The sequence below is a fragment of the Dermacentor albipictus genome, chromosome 1, assembly GCF_038994185.2.
Source record: "Dermacentor albipictus isolate Rhodes 1998 colony chromosome 1, USDA_Dalb.pri_finalv2, whole genome shotgun sequence".
Lineage (NCBI taxonomy): Eukaryota > Metazoa > Arthropoda > Arachnida > Ixodida > Ixodidae > Dermacentor > Dermacentor albipictus.
In genome coordinates, this window is record NC_091821.1 from 398,912,688 (window position 1) to 398,939,546 (window position 26,859).

Sequence of the window (26,859 nt, forward strand, 5' to 3'; positions counted from 1 at the left end):
ACAAAATTCTTCCTGGCAATTACTCTAGCTTTTCTCTTGAGATTGAGGAGCAGTGGGAAACTGCCTTGTGCAGCTCAAATGGAGGAGGCCTACTCCAAGTAGTTCTTCCCCCCACCCTCTATCCTGTTGCCCTCTTCTCTTTAATGAGGGATAAAGTTTTTCGGCATCATCATCATCTTGGGATTGCTATTGAGTAATTGGGCAAGATGCCAGTGATCTTTATGGGGCTCGTGAACATGGCTTGACCACATTGTTGACACAGGTTAGTATACTGGTGTCCACTGTGGGGGTTCCACTCTGCGTGCGGCAAGGGCTGAAGGCGAGCTCCGGATCTAGCCCCACGCAGTCGCTTCGTGGTACTCCCAACCCGTAGCGCGGGAATCGCGGCTATGCCGGGTTCGAACGAATAAGGCAACCAGCGGCGTTAACGGTAATAATGTTTATTGCTATTAGCAATAACGAACACCTGCAGAGGGACGTCCTCTCAGTAATAGTAGTAAATAGGCTTGCCTCGTTGCCTGGGTGGGTCAGACAAACGAGATCACTCATGAGTTGCGGCAGTTGCTTTCGTCCAGGCGCTCCAGGTGTCTGGCGTCCCAAGAGAGAGAGTCTCCCGGTGGCGTGCTTTTATGCCTTTTTACCTTTTCGCGAGGGGAAGTCCTCCTCACCCGCCGGGTACGTTTCCCTTTCCCGTGAGCCGCGGGGGGGGGAGAGGGAGGGTACGCGCGTCACAAGAGTGACGGAAGAGGGGAGGGCGCGTAGTGCCTCTCTCCCTTGTCTACGCCGGCTCAACCCGTCCGCCACATGCGAACGGGACGACGCGAGTATGCGGGAGGAAATAGAGGCGGGTGCTCCCCACACCACAGAATCTGCTTTCTCAATTTAAATAAGAAGTGAGGCATTCCTGTTTTCTTATTGTTGCATGCGAACACAACTCCGCAGTAATCAGTTTAACGAATTTTGACTGCTATGAACAACATCGCCAACACACAAACAGGTGCACTGCCAAAGATCACTAATGCCATTTTCTATGAACGTTTGAAACTCTGAAAAGGCAAAATCTATTATAAAGGCGCAAATCTCAATTGTAAAGGAAATAAACAGATTTTTGCATGTTTCTAGCTTTTTTTAAGGAGTTGTGCCAGATTGATATGGAGCCAAGCCAATTTTTATAGGGGAGGGGAGGAGGCAACTTTGGAGGCACGTTTGTAGCATTTCTAGTGCTCAATTCGGCGTGATATTGGGACATTATATGCACTGAACATGGAATATCGCTTGGTAGCAAAAACATTTTTTTAAGGTAATTATAATTTCTTGAATTTCTCGCAGAGAACAGTAGTGAATGAAGTGGTGCATGAGCACCTTCTGGATGTATAGTTAGTTGCCCAGTACAGATGACATTGTGGACCTGTGAAAATTAGCATGCTAAAACATCAGACCAGCCATGGACAGCTCTTGCTCGGAGCTTTCCCTTCTCCATGATTTAGCTCCCTCATTTGTTTTCCACTGTTGGAACATATAACTGTGTTGGCTTGAGGATGCACTTCTGCTAGTAACTTCTGCAAGTAACTTCTGCTACCGTATGCGACTGTCAGTGTAGCAGGCACAGCATTGCTTCCTTTGTCGGCAAGTATTCAGGCGTGCGAGCCGTAAAAATTGGCACTGAAGGCAGGCATAATCTTGACGTGCACTTTTTTTTTTTTGCTTTTGCTTGTACAGTTTGAGAGTTTGCAAACAAGTATTTTCTTGCACGAACCCTCATTTGCTGTTGTTTCTATGTATGTGGGCAGCCGGTGTGAGGGGTGAATCAAGAGGACGGGGCATTTCTCTTGTGCAGGACTTCTGGCAGATGTTTGTCCACCACATCCTCACCATAGTACTCTTGTCACTGTCATGGGCCTGCAACCTGCACCGCATAGGCAGTCTGGTGCTCATTGTGCACGACTTTGCTGACGTGCCGCTTGAGGTAAGAACACACCATGAGGTCGCTCCAGATGGTTAGAGCCCTGTCAGGGCTGCTGCTGTCGGCTTTCCTGTCAGGGCTATACCTGTGCCTGGGGCTCTGTCGGGGCTTTGTTCAACATCTTGTTGTGGCCATGTTTCTTTTACACTGCCCAATGGCAGCAGCCGGTCAGAATGGCCAGTTACGATCAGTGTGAAAATTTTTTCAACCTGAAGAGAACTTTGACTATATAAATGTGAGTAATCACATATGATAAGGAACTATTGATAAAATAATTGATTTCAGTGCTATGAAAGAACATTTTCACTACACAAGTTGATGTGGAAGAAAGGATGTTACTTTGTGACACCAATATTCCGTAAAACTTATAGCTGTTCAATAGCACTGGCATCACCCGGTGATGTGCCGGTGGCTAGCACAGCCAGATATTTTCTTGTATGTATAGCCATTGTTATTATTTGTTCTCGATGTGTTATGATGCCTTGCCTATTTTCACTCTTCACCACTTTCTCAAAACCTGCCAGCTGTGGCCAGTGTATTTAGAGGGACACTAAAGGCAAATATGACGCTAAAGTGATAGATGAGTGCTTCGGAAGCTCTAAGGCATCAATATTATCCTGAACAGAAACATAGAAAGCGAGAAATTGAGGAAAATCCAGGACATGATTAGACTCCCCAAGGACATTCAAGTAGTACTTGCCCAATGATGAAGGCACTCCTCACATAAATTCTGTCACTAGTACTCAACCACTCATCATAAAAACATCATTGTATTGCATTATAAGATGAAAGAAAATGCTACTTGTCCAGTTTTATTTCATCTTTATAAAAGAGAACCAATTGATGTTACCCTTGACAACGAAGCGGGCGGTCGAAAGGTTTCGTTTTCGCTCAACTCTGCACTGCTCACGCTTTCGTTTTTCAATAGTTTTGTTATCACTTAGTGCTGCGCTGCTTTTGCTGGCTCTCAAAACTCGCATAAACTTCAAGTAGCAGAGAATTCCACTTCCATGTGATGTCGCGAGATGCCCGAACGGTCCTCACCACTTGACCAAGAGCAGCTGCAGCGGAGAATCCATCACTCTGTCGTGGCTCGGGTTCTCCGTAGCTGGGTGCTTGCGTTTTGTGCAAAACACTGCACCGCTGTCTGTTGGGCGCCGTTTTTCTCAATGACGGCCGCCAACGTCGATGATGGCGCATGCAACATCACCGCTCCCCAGTTGGGTGGTGGGAGATCTGAACTGCGATAAGAGATATTCGGACCCTTCAGAAGTAATTTTCTTGGCACAAAACAAGCATTGCGAGGTTTCTGGAAGGGTATTTAAACAGTCCACATCGACTTAGTATTCATCTTTAGTGTCCTTTTAATTAGGGCAAAGTTAATTGAGACACTGCTAATTAATATACATTTAGTTAAGCCACTTGAGCCCGCTCTGTTTGGTGGGAGTCAAACCCATGACTATTGGTGTTAATTCAGGTGAAGTTAGGAAGTCGTGGCCAACTATTTATTTTACTATGGTAGGTGTTTCTCAACACCGAGGTGTTGTATCACACTTCCATAAGGCACCACATCTTTTTCTCATCAGTTTCATGCTCACACTTGAAGCAGTTCACTGGCCTGTTTAGGTATTTGGCACATTGTTACATTAAGAGTTGCCAAAGTTTTTTCAAATGCATCACGAATAAGAATTATTCACTTTATCTCTACATGCGAAATAAGTTGCTTGCCTGTGTACTGCACTTCATTTTCTTCGAGCGCGCAGGGTGCCATGCGCCTCAGCATTCACTTGATACACCTGGTGTTTCAGTGATTACTACTTCTGTAAACTCGTTATCCATGCAGGAAAACATCAAAAATCGTTTATCGTAGTTCGCATTATCCTTGCACTTTTTTTTTTTTTTCGGGAAACCGATGCAAAGTTGAGGGTGCAATAATTACGCTGAAAAAATTTACTGCAAGAACGTACAAAGGGCTAAAAAAAAAAAAAGCGGCTGCAAATCAGGGTTCTCACACCAGCCACTACAAGCCCACAGAAGGTACTTCCAAACAGGAATTACCTTAGCAATAAGACCACAGGTTCAACACAATGGAAGATTTAAGCGGACACTGAACTAAGCAAATAAACCGTCTCTTGCCCGACGTACTCAGTCTGAGTCAAGAGTAACATTGCAGGTAGTGGACTCATTGGCAGCTTCAACATTGTCTGCATCGCCACTGTCTTGCACCAGGTCATCTTCGGTTCCGTCCAAAGCGTTTGAAATCCTAGTCTTTTTAAAGCTGTAGATTATGATGTCTGGGGAAATCATGGCTCGTGTGTCCGATATCTATGGGCAAAGGAGCTTCACTGACGGCTTCTTGATCTTGCCTGTGGGGGTCATGTGTTCACCTTCGGCCATCCATTCTGCATACAGCTTCCAAAGATTATCCTTGAACAACTTGTTTTAGGATACATCCAGAGGTTGCAGCATCGATGTGAGACTGCTGGTGATAACGGCTAGATCAGTCTGAAGCTGCTTTAGTTTCGCCCGAACGCAGTCAAAATGTTGACCACAGAAGCTGTTGAGGACAAGCAGCAATGGGTAAAGTAGTGCCCCTGGGCGGCGTCCCCAAACAGTTCTGACCCAGTCATCCACCTTTTTACGCCCGAATGTGAACGCCAGGAAGGAACGTTCCTTTTAGGAGCATCTTTCGTTTGAAAATTATGAAAGGTGGCAGCTTTCGTTCGTCTGCTGTCGCAGCGAGCATGACAGTGCACCTTTGTTTTTCAGCACCTGTAGTCCTAATGTGCACACTCTGCAGACCTTTTTGTTCAACTGTTGTGCTACTCGGCATGTCAAAATTTAGCAATGTTTGGTCTGCAGTGCCAATCTGCGAGAACAGAAAGTTCTTCACCTGCTGGATCCTAATCACAAAGCGATGAAAGTCAATGATCTTGTCTTAGTACGCCGACGGTAACTGCTGACACAGTTGTCGGTTTCCTAAGTGACAGGTCACTTCGGCGCATAAATCGCATGGCCCACCCATTGTTCATACAGAAATCTTGTGCCGGGATGCCCTCCTTCCTTGCAATTATGCGCGTCTGATTCCTGATCAATTCACTTGAAACGGTACATCTTCTGCATGGAGACCCTTGATGTATTCAAGGAGTGCCGCTTCAACCTGCAAATATTTTCCAGGCTTTGTACCACGGTAGGCCCAGTGCACCTTTTTGGTGGCTTTCAGCTTTTCATGCTGCCGTCCCCAGTAGCAGATGCGAAACTCATCAACCCCGAAGTACCTGCCGGTGGCCCTGTTGCCATTGTCCAGAGCATACTCAATCACTTTCATCTTGAAACCAGCCATGTAGCTTTCATATCGACCCACAGCGAAGTGTCGCAAACAAAAACAATGCCAATGTCAGCTTCTCATGTGTACTACTAAAATGTTACAAAATGGCAGAAACCTCGCCATTTGTGGCTTGGATTGGGCTAGGGCTGCACGCATTGATAGTGTGCATGGTGCTTGGCTGTCACATGCTATCCTCATCAGTGGCCGGAACAAGCAGACGACATCTGCTGCTGCAATTTTTGGGGGCACGATGATTACTCGAGGAAAAAAAAAATCATGTTCTTGATGGGCAATGTGGAGGGTGCTAGCATTGTGCGAATGCAAGAATTACACGAGTAAATATGTTAATCATCACTGGTGAAGTACCTAACTAGCCATAGCTCACTCTTTGGCATTTAATAAACTTAACATTGCTAGTTACAACTGTAAGGTTAAACCTGTTCAGTACTCATTGTCCATGTAGAAGGAAAAAGGTTTCATTTGTTTCAAAACATGCGAGTCCACTATATCTTACAGGACGATATTGTCAACAAAGAGTACATCCATACACGCAGAATCTTTTCTTTACATTCACTTTTTGCAGTGCCTCAGTGGCTATAGATTTCCGCTGGGGTGCACAATGCTATGTGCGCCCCAGCTATGTGCACTCCAGCTATGGGTTTCATTCCCGGCTACTGTGGCCATATATTGATAAGGGCAAAATGCATAAATACTCCTGTGCTTGAATTTAGCTGCACATCAAAGAACCCCAGCAGGTCAGAATTAACCAGGAGACCTCTATTACAATGTCCATCATAACCCACTGTCCAATTAATCGACCCCACAGTGAAATTTTTTTTTTTCATCCACTTTTGGCAAATGCTTGAAGTGAGGTCATTACGTGTGATTGTGACGTTATGATCAGACCTGAGAGCATGGGCTGGACTGACGGTCAAAAACAGGCGTTCAGGTCTGCAGGTAGTCGATCGCAACTACCGCGCATGTCTACTAAGCTCATATGCGTTGACGGAGGAGGACAAGACTCTACAGAACAGGAAATACTTTGCAAGGGACAATAGACACAGGCCTGTGTCGTTGCCGAATCTTAATATATTTGTCCCTCACTGGTCTCACCATAAACAGGCAATGTGCATGCAGATGTAAGGCAGCTTACAGGTGCAACTAAATAGAAATAAATGTCTTTTAAACGCATAGACCACTATGGCCTTCGAAAACAAACCACGCTGCACCTTGCATCACGGTGTGTTCAATTTCCTGCATGATATTAAAAACAGATCTGTGTGCGTCACGCAAGGGTATAAATAAGTTATTTTTAACTTGAATAAATTAGCGGGTGTGCCTGAAAAACAGTTTTTTTAAACTGAATTCTCCTTAATTTTGAATCGTCGTGAACTGTTTCAAACTAGTTTGAACTGTTATATCGTTGCTCTAGAGCAGAACCTTAACTGAGATGGAAAATATGCAGCAGTCTGAACCCAAACCGAAATACTTTTTGGTTCGGCACCCTGTTTGTGGCAGGCAAAAGCCATCGGTCGGCACAGGAGAAGAGCTGAACACCCTCTGTCACTTCCTCTCATGCAGGCAGCTAAAATGGCCAAGTACGTAAAACGTCAGCGCCTTGCAGATGCTGCCTTCGCTGTGTTCACCATCTGCTGGTTGGTGTCCAGGCTGGGGCTCTACCCATACAGGTAAGCGTGCATGTGGCACACCCCTGTTGTTCTTTGTACGGAATTGGTGCTGATGAAATTAGGAAATTCGCTGGCACTAGTTGGAATCAATTGGCGCAGGACAGGGGTAATTGGAAATCGCAGGGAGAAGCCTTCGTCCTGCATTGAAATAAGATAGGCTGATGATAACAATGACCGTATATTTCCGTGTGTAACTCGCACCCCCAGTTACAACAGCCTGGAAAGAAAAAAAAAGGATCCACACATAAAACCCGCAAAAATAACTGCGTAAAACAATGCTAAAATCCTTACAAAAAGTCTCCATTTCTACAACTTCGTGCACGTCTTATGTCCCGTTGCATATGCAATAGGAGATTGACTGGTGTATATTAATGCACATAAGTGGAATCCAAGTGTTAGACAATTCCCCTCCCCCCATTCCAGTCTCCAAAACTCTGATACCCAGAAACAGAGAAGGTGGATGACACACCTTCTAGTGTATGAGTAATGGCAAACTTACTGTGTCAGAAGTCAGTCTCTATCTGTCTGCTAGCTGCAAAATACTCTATCTCATCAGTTCTGTAGCTCCTGATGACAATGCAACTGGCTCCAGTAGAATGGAAACAGGGCGCTTCATAAAAGCCTTGTGAATTATGCCTAGCGGTTGCCCGCGATTCACGCATCCCCTACTTCCGTGGCACCAAAACTTCTCTCCACTGTGAGGTCCATTTCTGCTTCGAAGAAAAATACTGCCTTCTGTTTGAGTGATGTTTATGGAGCATCTTCATTGCTAGGCGCACTTGATGCAGGTGCATCAAGTGCACCTTAGCACACAGCATACCTTGCGAGCTGTTGATTGCATAGGCAGAATGGTGGTTACATCTGTGCTGGAGCTTAGTCTGTAGGCAAACTTGAAGCCTGTTTCCAAGCCATGAGAAAGTAAATGTCCACATAGTCCAACCCAGCGTGTCGGTCCAGCCCACCGCCTGTACCCCCTGATTCAGGATATTCATTTTTCGAAAAGTCGCTGGGAGGGACATAGACTTTGCACGTACAATAGATTTCCAGAGTTAGTTGCGGTCTTGTACTTAGCAACATTTTTTACTTTACAAAGGCTATTCATTGCTGTGCAAGAAATTCCAGGCGTATTGCCCTAAATGAGCTAGGCAGTCTTTTTTGTCTGCTACCTTTAAAAAAATGGACTGCGCTAACTCTGATGCGTTACTGGTTATAGCTGTGTCTTGCATGATCTCTCAGCACTATATACTATGCCCCAAGGCTCAAGACACTTAAGTGTTGTCATTACTATAGCAATTTCGATGGCATAATTAGTGGCTTTTGGACCATTTAGAGATAAATTTTGCTATTTAGCGAACAACAGCGTTTTTTATATATATATATATATATAATCGACAGGTTGAGCAATAGAGAACAGGTTTCTAGATCACACTTCATTGCTCAGAAGTGGCAGGTAGGTGGTCAAAACTCACTGTAAGGCACTCATGCTCTGTGATCAAGCTGAAGTATCTGCATGGTGCACTTGTGTCACAAAAGCCATATGCTGAGGTTATTTGCTCAGAGAGAAACAGGCTTCACATTGCGGGTACGAAATGCACCTTCTTTTTATTGTTGTTTAGGAAACCAGTGTGAATGGGTCTCAAGGCTGTGGTTGCTGCAGGTTCACTAATTATGTTTGATTGGTGGCTGATAGCAAGCATAGCAGTTAATTAATTTAGCATTTGTAATAAGACTTATTTACCTTCATTATTTATTATTAACTATGGTTATTAGTTTTGTGTTACCCATGTTATTTTAACCTACACTGTATTTATAGCCTTGCAGTCTGAAAGCAAACACAAAATTTTTTCTCTTGTGATTTGGTTCGCAAACCTTTTGTAAAGCTAGTGCCCTCTGCAGCATGCTGGTAAACGTACATTTTATTTCTTACCTGCACAGACACTGGATGAGCATAAAATGTGTCAATAGATGTGTTCGTGCCATCCTTGCTTATTTTATAGTGTGCCTGCATTAGATTAAGGGCACTCAACAATTTTAGCAATACCTTCACATTACGCGTGCTTTGCAACATCAGTTGTGCCTTGATGGTGGCTGTTCCCATGTCCACATTCTCCGATATTGATAAAGTAAGGACTGGGTGAGGTTGGTTTCACCGCAGGTATCAGGAGATGACTATGAAGGCGGGCACTGTGGGGATGAAAACGAGAAAAAATATATTTACATAATTTCTATATAGTTCTGTAGAGTTCCGAGCAATTCTGGTTGACATGAGGGCCAGGAAGACTGTAACCTCCCGAGTATATAGTCAAAATAATTGGCGGTGAGGCCCATTGTCCAGGAAAGTGGAGAGGTCTCCACCAAAAGGGTTGTTTGCCCTTCATGGTTTCACACTGGTCGGAGTTGGGTGTGAGTGCACCCGTGGAGGTGCCAGTGCCCGAGTGTTCGCCGCAGACTTTTGGTCCTCTTGGCGATTGGTGATGTCAGTGGCCTTCACGTCTTTGTTACTTGCCTTGTTGCCTGGGCCAGCTCGGGGAGTGGCAAATGCCAAAGCAGTGACGTTTTCTTGGAGAGGGGAGCAATTAGTTTGTCAGCAGCAGGCGAGCTGGAACGTTGGAACAGACTTGCGACGCTGAATTTCAGGTTGATCGTATGGGTATTTACGTAGATGTAACCCAGGAAGTGCCAGCCAGCGCCACTAATGGCCATGGCAGCGAATGTGGAACATCCTTTTGACCGATGGAGTCGTGATGTGATGGCACCTATTTTGTTACGTTGAGAAGTTTGTTTTGCATTGAGTAGAGAAATACCGAGAAAACCTGCTCATGTTGCTGCTGAGAATTTGTGTGTGTGAAATGTGTGCCACCTTTTGCAAACATATGTAGAGAATGTGATGCATTCTGTGTGGCTTTTGCAGGGTCATCTACTACACTATGTTTGAGGCGGTGAAGGTGATTGAGATGTTTGCTGCCTACTACATCTTCAACTCACTGCTGGTCGCCCTGCAGTTCCTGCACATAGTCTGGACTTGGATGATTGCTCGAATGGCGCTGCAGGCCATTACAAGCAATGGGGTGAGTTCCATGCCTGTACGAACAAGCTGTTACTACTGTTACTACTACTAGCTACTACTATTACTACTGTTACTACTACTAGCTGTGTCATACAGCTACTAGCTGTATGACACAGCTAGTAGCTGTATGCTTGCTACTTGTACTGCGCTGTTTGTTGTCTGCTCTGATATCAGATAGATGATAAATTTGTGTATAGTTTCTTTTGTATCGTGGAGAAGTGAAAGACGTAGTTGCCTGATTGAAATGAGGTGATATGGCACTTTTCATTGCAAAGGAAGCAAAATGGTGTTGGTTAGTGCTGAGAAGAATGCATAAACACACTCGACATATAATGCTTGCAGAGATAGAACAAACCAGGGAGATAAGACCATTTGTAGTCTACATTCTCCATGGTTACGTTGCCATTGCAAGATTGGCACACTCAATAGGGGATATTCAACATGCATGCTGATCTGGCAACACTCGTCACATCTGCCAGGTTCCCCGAGGCACAATTGCAAAGTGGCTGTACGTTGTGCTGGCCTAGTCCAGCACGGCACTCGTGAACATGTGGCTGTTCAAGGCTCTAGAATGTGACAGTCGCCTTCATCATCCAGCGATCATTGAAGCGGGAACTTCATTGTGCCACCACTAATCAATGAAGCCACACTTTCCTTCCTCCTCCTCCCCCCTCCCCTTTATATCAATCCAGACAGTATTCTCATGAGGCAAATTGCTTTGAAACCAAAATAGCTGCCAAACTTCTTTTTCCTGCATTGCACATTTCCAACCAGAGTAAGTACCCTAAAAAATTGTTTATACAATCTAACATTTTTGACTGCAGCCTCTAAAGCAACCTGGCTCTGCATTACTACACCCCTCCCCCAGATTCATTGCTGGTCCTCAAGCAAATGCGTCCCCTGTGAATTGAAGCTCTGGTACTTGCGCTGTTCGTAGAAGTTGATAAAGCCTCATGCGTGCAACTAATGAGCACTGTGGTTGTTCCATTTGTCTTCTATTCTCGCTTGAAGCATTTGAACTGAAAATTGTGCAAGTCAGGTCGCACATGCATGCACGTCAAGTTGAACTTGATTGGTAAGTTGACGGTCAGGAATTAATTTGTCCTGTGCGTTGTTTGCTGCCATCCTCTAGTGCAAGTACAAACTTTTGATATGATAGGGTGTCACGTGTGTTATCTCTCACTTGCGTTCTGTGCGCTGCTTAATTCTTGCACTGATTTTGTGCTTCAGGGAATGGTAAGTATTGAGGACTTCGCTGTTTACAGATGCTTCGACTTCAAGCTTAGCGCATTAACATGAGCAAGCCTGCAAATACGCTGTTAGGCACACTGTACATATTGCCGTGTCTCAATACAAAAGCCAGAAATGAAAAGAAAACACTGTACTTAAATTCCAAATGGAGGCATGGAAAATGAAGGCTCATGCGATTGGGACTGTTGCTTGCTCATTTATTTAGACTATTTGGTTACATTGACAATCATTCTCTATGCTTTTGGCATAATTTCTTCTCTCTTAAACAGCTCCGAATTTCGAATTTGGTGCTCCACAATAGTTTTTTTTTTTCGCATAACCTGCTCCGAATTGTGATTTTTCTGTTCAAATACTAAGATTTTCATTTTCCAAAAATTGCTCCATATCCCATTTCAGCTGTTGCACCCCTGCATATGAACATTTATATCTAAAAAACTGTAGCATGACGGATTGCGACTCTCGCAGCGCGCAAAGCCAAAATGGACACTGCAGGACACGCCTAGCCGCTCCCCTCGAGGCGATATTACTGCTTACGATACTGAGCAGCAGGCAGCCAGTGCTCTGCTAGGTTTCTTTTAAAACGTTCAAACTTAATGGGACATGCTCCTCAAAACAGCTTATTTCTTAATTTGTACTAGAGGTATGAAAATACTGCCATTCAGCTTTTTATGCATATTTCAGATATGTCATTAGTCTTTGTGTAGCTGATATATTGGTTTAGTGATACTCCACACAACAGCAAAATAGTGATCTTTGGAGGCACTTTCTTATGCATAAAATTTTTACTGAAAGCATCTTGCTGTAGCTTATTTAGCTCATTGTAGACCGCAACGCGCTGATATCTATTTGAACAGCATGTAAAATTACTGGAACTATGCAAAAACAATTGGGATACTTACTTAATTTCTTTCACAATCCTATTGAATCTAACTTTGTACTTTCGCAGCTACTGCTGAGAGATATTGCAAATTCAACTATATATCGGCAGTCTACATATCTTGGAAGAATGTGTACGCGAGATTTCATTAGTATAGAACAACTATGAGTGCACAATGTTATTCTCATCAGATTGTGAAGTGTGCTAATCTTCTTTTGCATAGTTTCACTGATTGTACATGCTGTTTGGATAGATATTGGCACTTTGCAGCCTTGAAAGAGCTAAATTAGCTACAGCACAATGCTTTTTGTGAAAATTTAATACACATGAAAGTGCCTGCAAAGATCACCATATTTTGCTGTTGTGTAGGACATAACTCAAGAAATATAGCAGCTAGACAAAAACTAATGATATATTCGAAATCTATTTGAAGAACTCTCTAATTGGCTCAATTTTCAATCCTCTAGTGCAAATAACTAAAAAAATAAGGTCATGTTTGAGCAGCATCTCCCTCTATTGTATAGTAACCAGCAGTGCACTCACATAGGCAAGCAGGCATTCGCACTCCCAAACAATTTTTCGTGCGGAAGCAAGTGTTGGCCTTGAGCACTAATTCAGCTGATGTGGTGAAGAGAAAACTACATTTGCAACTTCTAAGGAGGGGAAGGGGGATTTCTAGACAGTGCAGCAAACAAGCAGACACGAGGGAAAGATGGATCGAAGAAGCAGACAGATGGAAAGCATCATCTGCATTAGCCACTGCTTAGCATGCTTATTTGGTTTGATGCGCTGATTTTGTTATACCTATTGCCAAAATACGAAAAAGCCTAGCTTGTTGCCACGAGCTCCTTGCTTCACATGTGGCAGTGAACAGCAGGGGGAGGACACCACAGAACAAAGATGGAAGCAGCAGCTGTACATGTAGCTATGTTGTCGGACAGGCACATTTGTTTTGCCATGCCTTCGTCAAGAGGACGAGTGGTGCTTTGCTGGTCGCTCGGTGGCACTTGACATTTTGAATATCTAAGCCCCATGAATGAAACTAAAGGCAACAACATTGTTCCATCTAGTTGCCCGAGCCGGCAAACGAGGGCAGCTGAGGAGGTCCAGAGCTTATCCACAGGTCCCTGTTGTTGGAGCATAGTCGCATGGTAGGGCTCATGCCGTTTCTGAGGGAAAAGTGTGTGAACGTTAAGGCACTGTCGGCTGCCATACAGTTTGTTTTCATAGTTTGTTATTTTGACTTGCGCCATTGCCATGACAGTTGCTCCTGATCGCAGTGATTTTGGATCCTGTGATGGGCATTTTGGATAGCGCAATTGCAGCTATCTAAAAGAGCTAACTGAGGGAATGAGCAGCAAGGTATGGCACATGGCGGCAAGGACACAGGAGGAGAGGCCAGGAGAAGAGGAATGTGTCTACCTTGAGGGGGCTTATGAATATCCCCTACAGGGGATATTCAAAATGCATTGTGTTCTGGCAACACTAGCCACATCTGCCATCTTCCTCAAGATGCAGTTGCGAAGCACCTATGTGTTGTGCGGCCTAGTGCAGCTTGGCAATTGTCGCGTCGTGGCTGTTCAGGTCTCTAAAATGCAGCAGTCGTCTTCATTGTCCAGCGATTCATGAAAAGTGAACTTCGCTGTGCTTCCTCGAATCAACAAAAGCATGCCTGTTGGTTTTTGCATCCTTGTACTGTGAAACCTAGTTAAACTGTAGTCAGCTGGAGCTCGGAAAAAGTACACAATAAACGGTAGTACTGCTTAATCGAAATAGTGTGAGATCACCCAGTTAACTGTCAAAAATGGAACTCGGAGAGAGTGTGATGAAAGAGCAAAAAGCATGCAGTATTTATTCACTTTGCACAACAAACGTCTTATTTTCATTTGATGACATGTCGGCCTAGCAGCGACGGCAGCAGCCTCAAACTTGCTTAAGTTACGAGCCAGCTTTTCTGCCAGCCCCTCTTTTCAGCAAACACACGCATGAGGCTGTCGTAACGCGCAGCTTCTGCCACGGGTGGGCCTGAATTTCCCGTGCCCGTGCTGTTGATTTCCATGTTGTCTTCATCACTGTTGTTAGCCGACACTAACCGAAGCAACAATGGAAAAGAGTTGAACCTCGTATCGCACATCACTTCGCAGTCGCAGCAGCACTGCTGAGCAACTTCGCATTCCATATGCCACACGCCGTAGTCAACAGTCGGTCCTTCTCGTGTGCCAGCGCCAACTTCTTCGTGCCACGTTTGATAGGACGAATGATGTCTAATTTTTCTTCTATGCTGAGCACCCGGTTTTTGTCCGAGCTTCGGCACGACGCCACAACACAGGCCGCAGCGTGCTCTTGCATAGCGCCCAAATGATGTTGGTGTAGATGCGGCTTCACCCTTCGAAGTGGCCTCTGCGTTTGTTGTTGGAGGCTGTTATGATGTCTGATGCTCGTTGTTCTGCCACAACTGCATGTTGAAAAGTGCAAAGACTATGTGTTAACCGATACATACACCATAAGCTGATACAGTTTATGCGGATACAACGCGCATTATATTCAATGGCCACTGAGTCGGCGATTTGACTTCATTACTTGTCAAATGAAAGTACTGTTTAAGCGGGTACAGTTTAATGAGATTTTACTGTATACTCGTCCGGATAGCATTCTCAAGAGGCGTCCTCCTTTCAAACCGAAACGTTTATCGACTTTTTCTTTGTGGCGACATGCGCTTCGAACTTAAATAAAGTACGCTAAACAATTAATCATACACTCTCGAATTTTCGACTGAAGCCTCTAAAACAACCTTGCATTGCATTACAACCCTCCAGATTCATTGCTGGTCCTCAAGAAAATGCATCTCGCATGAGCCAGAGTTCCAGTCAGTACTAGTGCTGTGTGTCGAAGCTGATAAAGTTCAGTACACGCAACTAATGAGCATCGTGGTTGCTCCATTCGTGTTGAATTCTCGCTTCGCGCGTGTGAACTGAAATTGGGCAAGTTAGGTTGCACATGCATGTCCCGTGAGAATGGAGGACAAACGTGATCGGCAAGTTCAGGGTCGGCATACTTTTTCCGTGCACTGTTTTCTACCGTTTGCTGTCGCAAGTATAAAGTTCTCACACAATAGGGCATTGCGCATGCTCTCTCGCTAGCGTTCTGTGCACTGCATAATTCTCGCACTGCTTTTGTGTTTCAGCTGTTTGTAAGTATTGAGGACTTTGCTATTCACATATGCACTCCACCTTCAAGCACAGCGCAATAACATGAGCAACCCTGCGAACGTGCATTTAGGCACAATATGTAGTGCAGCATCCCGACCCCAGAGACAACAAAGAAACACTAGTTAAAGTGACACTAAAGCGAAACACTAAATATCTTCAGATGGATAAAATGTTTCTTGAAAACTCTCTTGTCATTAATTTCAATATAATTGTTCGATCATTAGAAGAGAAAATGAAGGTCAGAATTTCGGCTTTTTAATGTCTCGCCTCACTGTGACAGGAATTTCAAAGTATGGATTTTCTTTTATTATTATTATTTAGGCCATGCTGGCTCTGCAAAAGTTCCCTAAACTCTCCAGGTTCAATCTTTGCCTCCTTTAGAATGCAATGTAGTCTATCTTTACTGATAAAGAATTAGCTAAGGGCCCAGAAGCTGTCAAAATCCATGACATTTCTGTGAGCTGGTGTGAGAACTTAAAGGATGCGTCGCCTCTTGTATTTTGTTATTGCACTTTTCCTGGTTTACCAAGTGTCTTGTCGTGGTAAGAGGGGTGCTTTTGATATTCTAGGAGGGTAATTTACTGATGCAGAAAAAATAATTTTTCTCTTTAGGGTCCCTTTAAGTGCCAAATAAAAGTAAGAAAAACGAATATGCAGTTCAACAGGGCGCCGCTTAGCTTGAGGTTAAAGCTCGCGGTTATTGTCCATCTCTATGCCGTTGTAGTAAAGATGTGTAGAGCTATGCGCACTGACTTCCTGCCCACTCGTCTATTTTGTCTCTTATGGGAAAACCTGGTCTGACGGACTTTGCTGAGCTGTCTGGACTTTTCAGCTTGTGCTAATGTGAGAAAATCAATTTTGTAGGAATGTTAGTAAAAGTTCATCAACATCGCACTGTCTTCGCAGAAATTGTCTTCATTGTTACTTTGTATTGAAAATATTTAGAACCTGCGAGATGTTTTTGATTACATTTGCGAAATTAATCTTTTATCCGCTAAAATGCTTCATACCTAAATATCTCTAAGTTCTTTGTATCTTTGTTTATGGAACACCGGTGCCTTCACAGAAAAATCAAACAAATATAGTTTCACATTGGCTAAAGAGAAGTTAATGTTCCCAAACAATTTTTCGTTCAGAATCAAATGTTGCCCTTGAGCACATATTTAAATGAAGCTAACATGTGAAAACAGAAAAAAGAAAACAATTTTTGGTGTAAAATGTTTAAGAACGTTTAAAGGAACCAATGTAACAAATACATTCTGTAGCATTATCACTTATATCTTTGTATCTATGCTACTCACCCCCATTGATTTGGTATCGTTGGGTAGAGGAAAGAAGCCACTACTTGATCATGCATGTGTCGTGTGCGCAGACGACGCAGTGAAGCTAAATTTAGCCTCGCACAGGTCGTTCAGAGAAGCGTAGTTCGTTGGCACGCTTGTCCATCTCGGAGGGATTGGTCGCGTTTGAGAGAGCTCAGTATGCCATAGTAGGGGTGATTTACCAAGCTTAAGCTGTTGTCCATCACGAATTGTAAGTCCTGCAGATGCGCAGTGTGTTTCAAAAATTCCACGCTTGCTCGGCTGTGCCCCCTCTCCTGCATTCAACATGTACAGTCCAAAAATGGCATGAATAGATTCTGTCAGCAAGACAGAGGAATATCCACCCCCTTTGGCCACAGCGGAGTGTGCGGTCTCCATAGCAAGGGCAAGAGACTGAGGACAAGTGCAGGAGCCTCAACCATCTGCGAATACAGTGGGCTCAAGCAGCGTAGGGCAGTCTCGTGCACCACCCCTAGGGCGTGTAATATCTTTGCCCTAGGGCCCAAACACACACTGAAATACAGACAGGTCCACTGCGAATAGGGAGTGAGCACAATTGCAAAATTAGACAGTAAGACTCCAGGTAACTGTAGCATAATTTAAGCATGTAACTTTTCTAATGCGTGAATGAATGTAACTTATGTATTTGGTTGTCTACATTGGCCACTGCTTAGCATGCGGATATTACGGTATTTGCCGATTTTCTTATGCCTGTTTAAAAAAAAATATGCTTGGCTTGTTGCCATGAGCCCTTGCTTCGCAAATAGCAGCAAACAGTAGTTGGAGGACATCACATAATTGGCAGGGGTGTGACTCCTGTGCCACTTGCGCCGGTTTGATACAAACACTAATTCCTGTGCCAAATACTACATAAAATTGACCGAAATTGCACCACGCTGCGCCAGAACGGCTTCGGCATGTGCACTCCAGCAGTGGCTGCGAACAGCGAGCAGATTCGTTCCTAAAAAAAACTGCGCAGTTCACATTCTGCACACCATGCGACGGCACTTCCTGCACAGATTCTCGTAATTTTCGCGCTTATAACACTTGAGTTCTAGGCACTTCCGGCAAATGGCGTGCATGCATGCGGCCACTCCCGGTTGTCATCGCTGATGTGGAAACGGCGAGGGCAGCTGTAATTGTGGTGTTACTAGAATACGGTTGTATGGGCTGCGTGGTTCGATGCTTCCTAGCTAAGGCACAAAACAATGAAAAGAAGGCTGAGGGCGCCGTAAGCGAACAAGCTATTAGGGAGGTGCATGCTGCAGTGGGTTCAGCAGGGTGGGCATCGCTATATACTTATTTGCTATCGCAATCAATGCTTCACCTTTCGAACGAAACGGTGATTCTTTTTCTTCCAGTACGCTATAGCTACAATGTGCACTTGTGCTGCCCTGCTTTCTGATTGGCTTGCAGCAAGGCAAAACTATTTCCATTATGTAAAAATAGCTTTCAGTAAAGTGCATGAGTTCATAACTTGGGCTTCTCAGCACAATCTGTTCTCGAAGTACATTTCCAGGCACTTCACCCACACTGTTGAGACATTAAAAAAACAATGTATTTGTAAAAAGTGTCTTGGGCTACTTTTAGGAATTTAGGACTCACTATAGGATAATGCATTTTTATTTTTATTGTTACCACTAATTAAAAATTTGCAGGCACTATTACTGAAATTTGCATGCTCTAGCCATTTTCAGTGTCAGAGTATTCTGCTTCAAAATCCAGCTTAAGACAGTTGCAGCACAGCACTCATGTTGCTTTATTTTGTGTTCTGTCATGGTTTTGAAGTGTGCTGTCATATTCTATTATTCCATCAAAATTCAGATTGGTCTGCTCCAAACTGTGTCGAAATGAAATTTCATGTACTCTAAATTGCTCCGAAATGGCTTTGGGCAGTCCCATCCCTGAATGAGGTTGAATGCAGCAGCTGTGTGTTTAGCTACGAGCAACGAGCAGTTTGTCATCTTGCCCTGCCTTCAGCAAGATGGCAAATGGCACTTTGCTTCAGGTCAATAGATGGCACTTGACATTATCCTCTATTTGCTTGCATTCAAGGCTGTGCAACCTCTGAGTAACCATATTTTACATGCTCAACACTGCAGAGTGCATTTGTGCCTCAGCTTAGTTTCGGCTTGGCTCTCACCTATGCTTTTAGAGACTTGAGTACTCGGCCACAGAAGCAGTTTAATTTTCGTAGCTGCATGTGGCATTGCTACTCCAGGCGCTGTCAAGCCTGATGTGTTGAAAGGGAAATGCATTATTGATAGAGAACTGGCGTGGCATGTGCAGGTCAAGGACTTGCGCAGCGATGATGAGTCAAGCAGCCAGGAGGACGAGAAGACTCCTCAGAACAGCCATGAGTCCGGCGACTTCAAGCGGCACAAGAGCCGTAAAGCCGACTAGAGCCGAGCCAACCATCAAGAAAAGGGCCATGCACGATTCCCCGTGACAACTGCCGGCATGCATTGACACTTGCGGCTCTGCACCCCCTTTCAGCCCCTCTTTTCTGTTCTGCCTTCTTGCTAGGTGTTTTTTTTTTTAACATCTTTAGATGTTTGTTACAGTAAGTTGAGTATGGAGGGGTAGGTCTAGATGATACTCAAAAAGAATGCAGACTCGGGGTCATTGCGCTTGAATAAGAACCGTGTACGTGTCTCTCTGTGCAAGGAAGTTTAGGGGGGTCTGCTATTTCCTTTTCCTGGCTTGCAACCACGCTGCAAAAGCTTAAGGTCACACCAGCGCTGGCCCATGTTCAAAACAACAAGGTTATTTATGTCTGCTACATTGCTAAGCCTAGGGCATATGTGTAGTGCATATGACCTCGGGAGGGCTTTGCTCGAGGCTCTGAATTTACCATACCTCAGTACATCCGATGGTTGCAGCCGTAAGGTTTTTGTGCACTTATTTCTGGGTGGATTGGTCTGCTCATGTGCAGACAATGCAAATGATCCTGCATTCCTCAGGCCATAAAAATATTCAGGAGTATGCATTTTATTTATTAATATATTTCCCCTCTATTTGAGTTGAAGCTGTTATGGACACTGAGTATCGTTGAAGAGCAGAAGGCAGCCTGAACATGATCAGCTGTGTGGTCATTTTCAGAGTAGTGAAATGTCCCTTTCATATTCAAGTAGCTAAGTCTTTTACTGTTTAGTTGCTTGGGATGACATAGCATACAAAGTAGCTCCTGCAAACAATTAGCGAGCAGGGTGTGCTGTATACGCTTAGGTGCCAGGCCAGCCTTTTACTCTTGCAGCGTGGTTTTCCGATGTCCTGTCTGGGTTCCCTATTGTGTTGGGCTGCGCAGCAGGCAAGTCTGTTCTCCCCACCACCGCACGCGTGACGCCAATCTGGGCACCGTACTCTGTGGCCACTTCCTTGCTGAGTGCTTGGCCCAAGTGGCTGACTATGGTGTCAAGTCTAAGCTGGGTTCCACTCAACCTCGCGAGGCGGAGGGCAGCTTGCATAGCTTGCGAATGTGACCATTTGTGGCGGCATTAAGTGCCATAAACTCTGATGTGTGTGTGTTAAGCCATTGCCACGTGCCAGGCCAGCTCCTTGCAGAGCATGAAACTGATACCCAAGGCATAGCAGTTGGAGGGAACCCCGAGGCCAGGAGGTGGTCGCAGAGTTAGATGTGTCCCCTTCTGAAGAAGCAGGCACCGCGGGTGGTGCGGTGTGGCTGGAGCAGGAGGGCAGCATGTGACAAGCTGTGTGCACGCCCACGGGGTGGCCCCTCTTGCTGCCAGGAGAGGCGGGCCGTTCCGATTCTTCTGTCCTTGTTCTCCGTCTGTGCTGCTGCACCGTGGGTTGGAAGGTTTTCTTGAACAGCAAGGGTGGCCGGACCTGTGGGCTTCTGTCATGCAGGCAGTGCTGCAAGCTCGTGTTTGTACCCTTCAGGCTGCATGTGTAAGGTCTTGCAGCAGGCGTTTACCAGGTGTGTGGTGAATCAACAAGACTTCTTGGAGTCCTTGCTGTGTTGCTAATGTGAGGAGTCTGAGTTGACAAGACTTTACAGTGTGTTTTGCTTAGGTGATCAGCAACTGATAGTGGTTTTGATTCAGATAGAAAGGACTGGACTGCACAATTGTCTGCTGAACGTTGCAGTGCTGCTTGCATGGTGGGAGCCCCTTTCCTGTTGCTGTTAGTGCGTCGGCTTGCTCGAGACGGGCTTCTATGTGCCTAGTGCAGCAGGACTTTTCTAGATTCTGTTACCGTGACAGCACATATCTTCAGAAACCCAGGAGGTCCCAGCAATAGTTCTGCAGCTTTTGCCAAGGCACTCCCCAGAGCTTGTCACTACTTCAGATCTGGGGTGTTTTGTGTTTAGCTTAGCGAGAGTGACACACTGCCCTGGGTGGAAGAAAGGATAGAAGCTGCAGGACTTGGTCGGGCTACTTTAACCTCTCTTTGAAGATGTCGCGACCTCTTCTCTGAGCCCGTACACTCCGAGCCGCATTGGTCTGTAGCACTTAACCGAAGCAGGTCCTCGAGGAGCAGAATGGGTGGTAGTGGTTCTGTCGCGAGAGTCATTTCTTAAATCTTGGCAGCAGCTCGCAAGAATGGTTGTGCCCCATTTGTGTGCAGTTTTGTTGTGTGCCTGTGTTTCTCCCCCTTCTTTTTATTTTTGTCTACCACTCAATAACGATGCTTTTGTCATTGTCTAGCATAGAGAGAACCAAAGAGTATTTTTGTATTGCTGCTGCTGCAACATATGTACGTTATTCTTACCTGCTTTTGCCTGTGTGTTTTCTTTGGCGCATTGCGTACCCTGCACAGTCGTCGCGGCGCGCGCTCGTCCGCGCACGCGCAGACAAGTACTTGTGGCGAGCGGTCCGCGGCGGTTTGTTGTGCGTGTACGGCGAGAAGCCGGTATGTTGATTTGTACGCTGCCGCCGGCCGTGTGTAACCATCTGGCGGCAGCAGGTGCTGTGCTGGACTGCGTTCCGCTCAAACCTAGACATCTGCGGCGACGCGCGCGCCCGAGGTGCTTCCCTTTATTTTATTTATTTTTTTAAACCACGGGGAGTGCGTGTGTGCAGTTCCTTTTCTGTTACTGCCCGTATGAACCATGGTCGCGCCCAGAGAAGGGGCGCGGAAGGAGCCCTCTGGTGGGTCAAGTATGTTCGCGGACCACGGTTTTCGCGCGCCTTTCGAAGAAGCAGAGCGGGCTGTTACCGGTTTGCGTGCGGTGTGTGCCACTTGTGTCGGTGGTAGTGATAAGTGATGGACCATCGTCGGGCCATACTCGTCCGCTGCGCCCTAACGGGTGTGCACCTGCCTGCGCGAGCCGTACCTCCCTGCGTGGCCGCGTTTTCCAGACGCCGATGTCGTCTGGACGCGGGTGTCGGACCTTGGTGGCGACTAGCGGACCGCGCAGCTCCGCCCTGCCTCTACGTGGCGGCCAGGGTGGAGAGTCAAAACCATCGTTTACACCCTCGCTGAATGCAGCGTGTTTGGCCGTCCCGATCGGCGTGGACGCCGCCTTCTAGCTTGCAAGTGCGGCCGACGTTTAGCCCAGGGCGGAACTGCGCTGGGTGTGATGAGCGTCAGACGAACGGTCCGAGGGAGGCCTGCTCGATATATGGTGTGTGTGTGCGTGTGTGTTTGTGGTCCGGACAAGCATTCCTGCGTCGCACGGCGCGCCAGTGCCGCGTTTTGTTTTTGTACCGCGGGTTCGCCGTTGCTGCACGCCCCCCTCCCTCCTCCTCCCCCCCCCCCAGCTTGTGGACGGCGTCTGTGGAATAAAGGCGTTAGCCCCCTTGCGACGACGGTGAACGGCGTGTGAAACGAGATGCGTTGGACACGATCGCTCCTTGCCGAAACTGGTTGCGTCCTTCTCGTCGATTTCTTTTCTTGTCGCAGGTTCGATTGCCGACTATAACGGCGGGTCTTCGGTGTGGGTGGTATAAGAACGCCCTTGTGCTTGAGGTATAGGTGCAGAGCAGCGTTCGTACACCTTGAACCCCACCCCTGCCCCTATCTTTATTCTTCAAGGGCCTTTAGAGCTCCTTGAAAACTGGTTGGGCCTACTTTTGAACATTGGAAGCAACAAACCCCGCACTGGGGCTCTGTCATGGACACAGTATTGGGGAAACTCTCCTAGACACAGTACACTTCCGTTATTTCGACTTCGGGTCATTTGATCACAACCGAAGGTCCCGGCGATCGCCGGACAATTGGAAATTGGCTGGTCATGCACGCGTCCCACCCCTTTAGGGACCGCAGTGGTGACTCCGTGCAACGGCAGTGTCCGTCTTGGTGGAATGAATGCGCCGATGCCGAGAACGGCTATTGTATTTGCCTGCCTATGGAAGATTTAGCGGTAGCTCAGAACGAATTATGTATACCCGATTCTAACGCGGATTTGTTTCCAAGAAAATTTACGGCCTTTTGGCATTAACACAAGTATAGGACCCTACTAAAATTGTCAGAAGAGCTTGAAGCGCGTGTCTAACCCGGTAACTGCTTAGCTGCAAGAAACTGCAGCTAGGGACGCTACACTACTTTTGAAGTTTGTTTCCTCCCTCGAATTTTGGCCTTGGCATCCCTGAAATCGTTGAACTGACTGAATTCTGAGTGAAATGTTACGAAACTGAGGTGTGTAGGAGTGAAAGGCAGAGCTTAAGACTGTCCCGTTTCCTACTCTACACGTGGAGGAGGGGAGGAGGGATTGAAAGAGAATATGTGCACTAAAGGTAGAACGTTTCTGCAGTGTAGCACCGGACTGTTTTGCTTTTATGAGCTGAAAAAGCGCTCGTGTGCCCTTCCAGGCGGATGAGCCTTGAGTTCAAGCCCGTACAGCTACTGTACTGGCATTCGTACAGCTATCGCGTAGGAATATGGCCGATTCGCGTATGCCCACTCGGTGAAAATAAGAAAAAAATCGCCCATCACTTATGTCATTGTCACCGTTCCAGCCGCCGTGCTGGCGTAGTTACCTTGGCACTGCGCTATAATAGCCCGAGGGCGGGGGATTACATCGCGGCCGCCGCAATTCGATGGGGCCAAAAAGAAAAAAAAAAAAAAAAGTGAGTGTATCGTGCATTCGGTACACGTTCAAGACACCCCCCCCCCCCCCCCCCCAGTTGGTCAAAAATATTCCGGAGTCTCCTCACTAATGCTTGCCTCCTTATTGTATCGTGACCTTCAGAGGCATGTAAAGTACAGCATTTGTTTTTCGCTTCAACGAATAACGCCAAACCAGTGTGCCTGAGCATACTGGGCAATTTGCCTTTCAACGAATCTAAGGCACTGCCGAGCCCAGAGCTCCCCCTCCCCGAGTTATACTGGCCGACTATATTGAGCGTGCACATACCCTCCATTCTCTCCATGTTTTGATAAGTCCTCCCTGAAGGCTACTTTGGATCCGCCCCTGAGCTGGGGCTCTAGGTTTCGGCGTATGTCCCAACGAACCCTCGGAACTGAGTGGAAATAAAGAACCGGGAGTCCGTGAGTACGGTGTCCCAATTGCCAGCGTAGCTCGACGACGGCTGACCAGACGTTTTACCACAGAACAATTTTTTTACCACGAAAAAAAGGCCGTTCTCGCCAACTTCACTGTTGCATCGTTCGCTGTAAAGAAGCACTGAGCAAGGCAATTTTGTGACATTGGTCAGTGATGATGCGAAGAGAGGCAGCTATCCTGTGCGACCCATGCAGTAAGCTCAGATCGTAGTGCAGTTCGAAACGTGCGCGGAGAAACGGCCGGGCCGCTGTCCCTCGTTTTCCCCGCACAAGGTCGCTCAATACGATTCGTTCGCACTACTGAAGGCATCGATTTTGCAAAGTATTGTGGGGCCTCGCTGGTGCCGGTTAAGCCGGACCGTTTGGAGAGCCGCCAGTCACGAGCATGCCTTTGCGGACAGCTTGGCGACGAATATATACAGACGTGTTCTGTCCGCATATTGCGCCGTACTTCGCGCCGAATCGGCTCAAGAAGCCGAAATGAGTTCAAGGTAGCGCGTCATTCGATGTCTTCTAAACTATATGGCCTCCGAGATCACCTGCACCAATATCGCGCGACGTCTGCGGGCTCTTGAAAACCACGATGTACGGCAATATTCTAGCTCTATTGTGCTGTAGCTCCGTAGCCGGGCACTTTCGGCGTCAACAGGAAGGCTCTGGTGTGCACAAGCGTTTGCCAGGTGACTCTGGCATTGTACGAATCGCGGAGGAGCATTATCAATGCGCAGTGGCTGCGCTAGACGGCCGGCGCTGCCCATCATTCGGCGGAACCGAGCAGAAGTAACGAGCCAAGGCGCATTTGTGAATGCGAGGATTCGATATTCACTTATGCAATTTAGCTAGCGGCGACAGCTTTAATAGGTTGGCACAGCGATGCCAAGTCTTTTTTTTTTTTTTAGTGAAAGCTTAATTATAGTTGGATACAACTCAAGTCTGCAGTGAAGCCCTGCCCACGCCCTCATTACCGCCAGCCACTGTTGCTCCGCGAGGCTGCAAATAGTTCGCACGTCAAATTTTCCCTGTTGTCTAAATAGGGCGATAACCACAAAAATAAAATGGTAAGCGCGTAATTTTGTACGTTTTCACTCGTCTACTATAACGGAAGGGTGAAAGCCTAATTCTTTATTAAACTGAAATAAAACGCTTCGCTGCAACCATTTTTTGTCAAGTTTCACTTCAGTTGGCAGTGAAGTTTCATGAGTAAAACGCGGTCAGCAGTGAAATGAACTGAACCGCGGACTTTTGCAGGGCGAAATGTTCAGACTCCATAAACTTTTTTGATGTCTGTTGCACACCTCAACGCTTCCGTCGATGAAAAGGCTCTTCAAGAACAGCAGACGCCTCGGAGGTATCACGTGCGGCACCAATTTGAAATGTTCGCATGACGACGATTCTGTTTGCTTCTGTGATTGGCTGTCGGAGTAACAACACCACGCGGTCTGTGTGCCTTGGTCGCCAACTGATTCCTTTTTCTTTCTTTTTTTTTTCTAGCCGAGTTTCGCCGTGAATTTGACCTTCATTTGACCGCAGCTGTGCCGTAGCCTTGGCAACGCATCACGCCGCAGGCGCATGCGCTCCGCAACTGGGAGAGCGCATATTCGAAGTGGATACGCCTGGCAATCTCACTGGCTACAATTCGTAAATTTCAGTATGTGCCATACAATAATTAATGAGGAAGTTAATTAGTGAGCGTTATAGATTTTTCGTTGAATATGTGTTTCGATCTTTGGTGGAAGTAATGTCCGCCTCTCTGAACAGTTCAGCTGAAGGACAAGAATTATGGTGTCTGCAACAGGCGATTTTTTAAAGATTCCACAAAACTGAAAAGTGATCACCCCGTATACTATAGCCGTCGTCTTATTTTCGTTATTAAGTGTTCGTGCAAGCCGCCCTCAGTCACTCGCGCAAGCGCCTCTGCGTCAGACGCACAGTCTGCAACGTAGCCGATTATGGTACTTCGGTAAACCATCCACTGCAGAACGCGCTAAACCGCCACTGGAAGTTCACCGCGCAAAAGAAATAGAAAAACGTTCAGAGATTTGTTTTCCGAGCGAAATTAGGTTACCGTTTAAGCTGCGAGCTCTGTTGAATTCCTGGCGGTCGATGCAGCCATCGCTTCCGACAGGCATGCAGGGTTGTCCCACACGTCACTAAAGCACAAAGTGATGTTTAGCCTCGAGAAGCTGACGCATGTAGGATTCGTTAAGGAGTCATGAAATATTTAAACCGATTTGACGCATCTGAGCGTTGATGTCGGCGGATCATGAATAAAATTTGCCGAGTGCGTTCTGCACGCTTCCGTCATTGAAAAACATTAGGCTTGACAAATTCGCAGATTTGTGATAAACGAACTTCGTTCATTCCCTCGCACCACCAGCCTTGCCTGCTCCACAACTACGCGCCACGTTGTATTATATATGACGTGAAATGAGGTATACGCAGAGCGTCATATATTGGCGGCGAGGAGTTACGGAGTCGCCCTCTATCGGAAGCGCCTCGCTGGCGTAGTATGAGGGATCACGTGGCGCGCTCCTCATAGGTTTTGCTGTCAGCGCTCACTGAAAACACCACGCGCGAGCTTTCCCGGACATTTCTGTAAGGGCTTTCGAAACGAGAGAAGTTTGTTACTGTCCAAATAATAATCCTGGGCAAACTGAAAGCACACAATCGTTTACAGCCGCTATCTC

The 26,859-nt window shown here is 46.2% G+C and overlaps 1 protein-coding gene across 1 annotated transcript in view; it reads left to right on the forward strand.

Annotated features, from left to right (window-relative positions):
• Positions 1-21,435, forward strand: part of LOC135921295 (ceramide synthase 6-like) — a 36,428-nt gene extending 14,993 nt beyond the window's left edge. The window contains exons 6-9 of the mRNA XM_065455616.1: positions 1,838-1,966; positions 6,873-6,979; positions 9,891-10,047; positions 18,995-21,435. Of these exons, the coding sequence (XP_065311688.1) occupies positions 1,838-1,966; positions 6,873-6,979; positions 9,891-10,047; positions 18,995-19,108 (507 nt within the window). The 3' untranslated portion in view covers positions 19,109-21,435. The remainder of the gene's footprint in view (positions 1-1,837; positions 1,967-6,872; positions 6,980-9,890; positions 10,048-18,994) is intronic.
• Positions 21,436-26,859: the final 5,424 nt, after the last annotated feature.